Source organism: Puntigrus tetrazona, chromosome 12 (genome assembly GCF_018831695.1).
Source record: "Puntigrus tetrazona isolate hp1 chromosome 12, ASM1883169v1, whole genome shotgun sequence".
NCBI classification, from domain to species: Eukaryota; Metazoa; Chordata; class Actinopteri; order Cypriniformes; family Cyprinidae; genus Puntigrus; species Puntigrus tetrazona.
In genome coordinates this window covers 6,581,247-6,588,596 of record NC_056710.1, presented here as the reverse complement: position 1 = coordinate 6,588,596, position 7,350 = coordinate 6,581,247, and the positions used below count along the sequence as shown (strand labels likewise).

The 7,350-nt window shown below is 50.0% G+C and overlaps 1 protein-coding gene across 1 annotated transcript; it reads right to left on the bottom strand.

Moving 5' to 3' along the window:
* Positions 1 to 4,653: 4,653 nt before the first annotated feature.
* On the bottom strand, positions 4,654 to 7,009 carry LOC122355310. The gene is given in 4 exon segments (XM_043253421.1): positions 4,654 to 4,984; positions 5,027 to 5,813; positions 5,940 to 6,423; positions 6,425 to 7,009. Coding segments are annotated over 4 exon segments (1,740 nt in total). The 5' UTR covers positions 6,623 to 7,009; the 3' UTR covers positions 4,654 to 4,713.
* Positions 7,010 to 7,350: the final 341 nt, after the last annotated feature.

The window sequence follows — 7,350 nt, the reverse complement described above, 5'->3', positions numbered from 1 at the left end:
GGTTTTAGGTGTTAGGTTTAGGGTTAGGGTTAGGTAAGGGTTAGGTTAGGGTTATGTAGGGTTTTCACACCTAATTTTAATTATGATAATTACGAATTGTCATTTGAATCAGTTCTCAATTCAAGTTTGGGGAATTGAATCTGAAAAGATTCACGTTGGTATGCAATTCAAGTATACCTTTAAATCACTTAATACGTCCAGCGTTTTAGGGCAATTTAAATGTATGTTACCAATATGAATTTACTCTGTGATCAGCAAAATAAATCAATTGGATTCTTCGCTTTACCTCGAGCAGGTAACAACGGATCTGGGCATGAGTTTGACTTTCCAGTTACATAACACACAAACAAGAATTCGTAATAATGAAACACAATTTATTCGACAGTACCTACTATTTGACAAGACTACACTGAGAAGACTAAACATAAACACACACACACACACACACATGCATTCATACACACATTCACGGGTTGGAAGGAAATGGATAATTGTCTGTCCAAAGTCTGTTAGCTAGTTCTGAGATCGCACTAAGAGCACCAACAAAGCAAAGTTAGGTTTAGCCTCGCTTATATGTGTCTCGCGCCAATTCAGTAGAGACGGAAAGGTAGTTTTACCACTCGGCGTGTCTGGGGAAATCCCGGCGTGCTGATTGGGCAGGCTCGTCCTTGGATGACGTGGTCGGGCTTTCCGGGCCGTTTGAATGAAGTCTCTCTAGCTTGGTGGTTCGCTTTGGATGAACCGGGTTGGTTATGAAAAGGGCAGTGAGTGTCCGTGGAGTGATGTGACGGAGCGGACCGAGTCGAGGGTATCGGGTCGTTCTGGTTCGAGTCTTCTGACTTCTCCAAGTTCCGAAGTTTCTCTGTTTCCTTGGCGATTCCTGCAGCGACCGAATTCCCCTCCCGGTGGTTCCAAGAGTTCTTCTCGACTCGACTCCGACTCGATTCTTCTCGTTCTCAACTCCGACTGCCTCAACTCGACTCAGAGAGCTCTGTTCCTGCGTTTTGAGGTGCAAATTTTGGGCCGTGCCTGGGCAGTTGTCCAATCCGAGGTCGAAGGGCGTGTCCACGCCTGCTTTCGACTCGGTTTCGTGCATACTTTATCCCAGTTAGAATTGACATTCTGCACTTCTGTTCCCTATCAAAAGCTTATAAGTGGAATACACTGTTGTGCATTGCACAAACACATATATTCATTCATCACGATATTGGAAACATCGTAAGCTTCAATTTGATATCAAACATGCATTATCTAGCGCTTATGGAACGCTCTCTGTTAGAGGATTATTTAAAGAGTATATAGCGGTTCCTACATACATCCCAAAACATTTATTAAGCAGTTATTTACAGATGAACCTTTATTCGTTTGAAAGGAAGGCATTTAGATTGTTCGTTTAGTGGTTTTATGTGTGTCCTGGCAGTTCCTTTATTGTAGCGAAAAGGAAAAAGGCGCGCTTTTAAGGAATGTATGTTGGGACAGAGCAACCCTCCTGGGGGTTGAAAGTGTGAGGCTGTCCTGACCACGTTGATTCACCGCGAGTCTTATCACCTTTTGACTTGGTGGCTTGGTAGAACTGGTCCCAGATCAGTGCGCAGAAACGAGTTATCGTGCTGTCGACCAGATGTTGCAGTTTCAATCATCCCAATCTTGGCGTGGGTACTCGGATTGGTCGAGCTCACTGCAGCGACAGTCCCTTGAGAATGTTTGGTAGACGTTGCGGCGCTCTGCATCGCTCGGCTGACCATCTTGATTGCCTTTATGGTCCGGGGTGCGGAGGATGCGCGATTTTACGACCTGGTTCTAGAGCGATTCCCCCTTTTATGGTTCGTGTCTGTTCATCGAGGCCCCACATATCCCCCTTTTGCGCGATGAGGTTCCGTTGCGAGCGTCGCCATCGGGCACTGGAACAATGGACAAAGAGAACAGACATCCACAAACAACATTTCCATCGCTAACTGAACTGTGGTGCAGAAATTTGGAATTTGGGCAGATCGGGTGAGAAACTTGATACGACATTTGCGCTCAATCTATGGACTTGGTGCGGGGAGTCAATCTTATTGTCAGGACCTGATGTGAGGGAATGGTTAAGGGTGTTCCTGTAAAAGGGCCTAGAGGGAAAAAGGGAAACAAAGAGAGGAAGAGAAGGAAAAGACAACACAGAAGGGACACAAGGACATTGGAGTGAGGTTAGGACAACAAACAATGGTCACATGTGTGGAGAAACTCCTTGTTACTAGAGTGTTGGTTCTAGCAGTGCGGTGAAGGAGCGTGTAGGTGTTGTGCTTGAAAACCTGGCTATGTGTTTCCCTAGTGGGTGAGGAATTACATCAGTGAGGTGCGATAGTCGGTCTGTGTCAGTGGGTTTGGTCTCCCCCTTTCCTTGTCTCTTGGAGCCCTGGTGCCTCTTTATCTGGTTCCGGTGTACCCATCGCAGGGCTGGCTCGCTGCGCCCCTGTCGAATCTTGATTCGGTAGGCAACAGGTAACAGTTTGTCTACGATTTCGTGGGGTCCCGTCCAGTGAGGTAGGAACTTCTTTGACAATCGATGAGGGGTGTTTGGCCGTGGCTGGGCGAAACTGTAGTACCACACTTTGTCTCCGACCTCAAGTTCCTGATATGAGGCCTTCCTGTCATAGTAAGCCTTACGACCTTCCGCTGCTTTGGAGTTGTTGCTGTGCAAAGGCGAAAGTCGTTCTCAGGTGCTGATGCAACTCTTCTAGGTACTGGTGCGTGGTGTAGGCAGTGACAAGGTTCATGTCACCGGTTGGTCCAGCAGGTGTAAGGGTAGTGTCATCGTCTCCCGTCATCATTTCGAATGGGGGTACTCCGGTGGACCGGTGAGGAGTGGACCTGATGGCCATTAGTACCAGGAAGTTTGACATCCCAATCCTTCTGATTGGCGGACACGTACTTCTTCAGCATGCTGACCACTGTCTTGTTGGCACGTTCCACCTGTCCAGAAGAGATTGGGTGGTGGCTTATGTGCAGCTTGGCTTGCACACCCAGGAGTTTCCACATTTCTTGCATGAGCTCAGCGGTGAAGTGAGTTCCTCGGTCTGAATTGACACTCAAGGGCATTCCAAATCTTTTGAGAATATGGTTCATCAAGAGGTAGGCTGTTGTTTCTGCCGTGTCATTCGGAGCTGGGGGCACTCTATCCACTTTGTGAACTCGCAGACCACGTTAAGGAAGTACTTGTTACCTCGTGTTGACCGTGGCAGGGGTCCTACCCAGTCTATTTGGAGGCCTGACCATGGGAAGGTCATTCCTTTCCTTTGCAGTGGTGCGCGGTGATTTGCATTCGCCGGTTGAAACTGGCAACAGACCAGGCATCCTTTCATGTATTCCGCCACGTCGTGCTGCATGCCAGGCCAGTATACCACTCGTTTGAGTGTCTCATAGGTGGCCTTGGCGCCATGGTGTCCAGCGCATGGTGCATCGTGGGCGTATGTCAACATTATCCCCCTTTGGCTCTGAGGCACTACGAGCCGTGGGCGTAGCGAGTGGCTCAGGGACATACGTGAGAACGCCGTCTTTGAGATGCAGCATGTGCTTGATGGAGTGCAGGTGGCGGAGGTCAGAGGAGGTGGCTAGGTCGAAGTCAGAAACGGGTGCGGTAGCTGGGTCAGAAATGTGTGCACTGATGGTTTGCAGTGCTGGATCCGACGCTTGAAGGGTACTGAGATCGTCAGCAGCAAACTGTGGCGAGATGGAGATACGGGAGGAGGTGGGGATCGCAACGCCAGTGGCGTGTAGGCGGCGGGTGATGGCTGCCACAGCTGGGTTGGGTGGGTGGGAATGGAGCGTCCAGGACTCTCCATGTAATGCACCTGCTTTAGCGAGGCATCTGTTTGGTCGTTGAAGTCTTTGTCGTGGTTCTTGCTGCTTGAACTTGAAATTGCTTGTGACCTTGACATTGCCTCGGCGGTCTGTAAACGGGCAGTGGTGTCTGTGGCTTGGCACTGCAACTCCTGAACGTTTACTGACTGGAAGGGCAGAGGTTCACGGACTTGTGTCCACAACTTCAAGTGCTTAAAGTCTATTAGTGGCTTAAAGCGATTAAGCAGGTCCTTTCCGATTAGCAGTGGGTAAGTCTTTAGGGGTGAGATGTAGACTGGGTGGATGAGGTTCATCGGACCCACAGTTAGGTGAATCGGGGCCACCTGTGTCAGTTGTAGGCCCGTGTGGGAGTATACTTGAAGGTTCAGCTCACATCTTTGAAGTTTGAGGGGCCATTTAATGTCTTTGCTCCTTCCTGGATTTTTCCGAGGAGTTCTGCTGACATTAGTGTGATGTCAGCTCCTGTGTCCAGAAGGGCTTCGACCCTGATGTGGCGTTCGATGATGACGGAGAGGTAAAACTTTCTTGCTATACCTCTCTCAATGAGATCACCCAGGAGTTGAGGGACTGGAGTTTGGGATGAGATGGGGAGGATATCAGGGCTAATCTGCAGTTCTTCGGACGAGTGGCAGACGACCAGGACAGCACTTTCAGGAACCAGAGTGGTTTCAGTGGCAGGTGTTTGTTGGATGATGCCGTGGTTTGAAGCATCATATGGTGAGTTAGGGGCTAACTCGATTGCTGGGGTTTCAGGTAGGATTTCTCGTCCATCTGAAGTTATGGTCATTATGGTTCTTTGAGTGTGCGGGAGGAAGTGCTATTCTCTGTGTCTGGTTGGGTCGGGTGGTCGCTGCTGTCTCGTCCGGCTGCCAGTCAGGCTGAATCCGGCTTCTCTTTCTTTTCCCACTTCCAATCTTCCTTCATTTGCTGGAAAAACTCTCTCATCATGCTCTTCATCAGTTCTTGTGAGTAAAAAAACGGTGATGTCTTTTGCTCGTGTGTGGATTCAGTTTGAAAGTTCTTTCGTCGAGTCCTTGGGCTGGTTGCTCCAGGGTGTGTTTGTGCTCTACCCATGGAGGTTCCGTTGCCATCCCAGGAGCTCTTCCCCCTTTGGTTTCTAAAGGAGGTTGACTGATTCCACGATCTCTCCCACTGACCTTCCTGCGGTCTTGAACTGTCCCATGACTTTTCCCAGTGGCGTCCAGGCGAGCGCTGTCGTTCACGTGGTCCATCCCAGCGGCCGTTTCTCTGCTTGGGTCTGGTACCTGCGTGGAAGTCTTGCTCTCTGTTGGACGCGTTCCACTCTTTTCTTGACGGCTTGAAGCTGTCTTGATGTTGGGCACCCTCTAGAGGCAGTCCGTGACTTTGTGTGTTGAAGTCGAGGACCGTCGGAGCTTTAGCGCCTTTCTCTGCAGCCATCTTTTGTTTGCTGTAGGCTTTGTGTGCTAAGTCGCGCAGCTGCTGAATGGTCATTGTGCGCGGACATGCTAGCACGCCTAGATGGTGGCTTACCCCAGGATGTAGGTTCCTGAGAAAGAGAGTCTTAAAGTTCATGTCCTGTTCCATTTCGGGCTCGTTGCGAGTTCCGAAGTATGCTCTCCTGAGTCGGCTGTAGTAGGCTTGCGGAGACTCATGACGGCCTTGTCTGATCTCCAGGGCGGCTACTAGTCCTTGTTCTGACTCGGGGTCATCAAATTCCTTGATGAGAGCCTCTCGGAGCAGATGGTAATCAGCCTTTGTCTGGGCTGGTTGCCGGTCCAGGAAGCTGCGTACATCAGGGCTTGATGTTGCTCGCAGTAAATAGAGTCTATCTTTATCAGTGACGTGAGGTCTTACTTCCAGATGGAATTCGACGTCCTGCAGATAGGTTTGAACGTCTGGACTACTTGGCACACCCGGGGTGAACTTGACGATGTTCCTGGCGATCTTGTCTAGGTCTTTTAGGTCCAGGCCGTGTGATGCTCTTTGGCTGGCTGGGTCCGTTCCTCTTGGCCTTCTCGCGAGGTATGTCTCTTCAGAGGGAGCTGGTGAGTGTTTCAGCATCGCCTCTTTCCCCCTTTGTTCACTTGCCTGTACAAGCACGGGAGACCTGGTCCTACTTGGCAGGGGTGACGTTGGTGCCTCTCGTGTCCTCGGTGGCTCAGCGCGCAGGTCGTAGGCGTGTCTGAGTTCCTCCTTGACACCGTCGGATTCCTCTTTGACGTAGTCCAGCTGTTGTTCTAGGCGGCTGATCTGATTCCTTGACTCGTTCAAGTGAGCTTCGAGGGCTTTGATTCTGCCGGCCTTGTCTCTAATGTCAGTCTTTGCCTTCTCCAGTAGCTGTTCTGCGTACTGGAGGTTGTTGGCAGCATTGTCAAAGTCTCTTTTGGTTTGTTTCACCTCTTGTGTGGAAGCTGCTAGCAAGGCTTTGAGCGTGGTGATCTCCTCTGGGTCCTTTCTCTCCTCATCCAGCTTTTCCTGTTGTTCCTGAGCCTCCAGTTCCAGCTGTTTGATGCGTCGCTGTGCGCATGTCAGCTCCTGTTGGAGATCGGCGGCGCGCCTGTCACTCAGTTTGAGGGTAGCGATGAGGTGTGACTTAGGAGCAGGTGATCTTTGCTAGCTCTTTGTTGTTGTAGCCTTGGCTTGGGTCCTGTTTCATTAGGCTTGTTAGGTTGTCATCCAGCTGTTCCTGGGTCTGATGCTTTAGTGTTTCCGCGGCCTTGGGTAGGAGGCTGCTGGTTGCAACACTTAGCCATGTTTCCAGGTCTTCCCAGTGACCAACGTTGTCTGCTGTGTGAGACATGTTTTGGTGCGGCGAGGGGGAACGTGACTGACACAGACCTGGAAGAAAATAACAACCAAACAAGGCAGAACAGACAACAGCAAGGAAAGACAGAGGTGTAGATGTTTGGTGTCAGTTGATGCTAAATGTGAGGTGTCAGGTGGGTGTGGTTCTCTGTGACTGTAATCCTCTGGTGGGTGTGCTTCTAACTGGCGTTTCTGGGGAGACAATTAGTAACCACACACAGGACGACAGAGAACAGAAGACAACACAGAACAGGAAGAAGGGATAGCTGGGCGTTTCGTTCTCCTGTAACAGGCGGTCCTTGCTTCTTTTCTTCTCCTTTTTTTTTAGAGAAAGGGAGGAGCTACCTGTAAGAGACGTAAGAGAGGGAGATAGAGAGGGAGAGAGAGAGAGAGAGACAGAGAGGGGGGGGAGGTAACACACTCTTTCCTGGTCAAGGAAGGAGGGGTTAGGCTCTATCACTGTCTCTTTTCCCTAAGTTAGAGGATGCTTTTAGGAGTTTCTAAATGGGGATTTCTAAGTACTAAGACTGCGATTGCCATTAGAATCTCCTCCGGGCGAGGATAAAACAATAGCAATGACAGTGTTAGCTTTTAGTTGGTTAGATTGACTCCGTGCACCAAGTAGATTGTTCCTGGGGTCGTGTTTACGATTCCTCGTCGATCGACTTTGGTTTCGGCTGGGTAGGATAACACGCTGAGAAGGGAAGGTTTGTGAGCATGAAC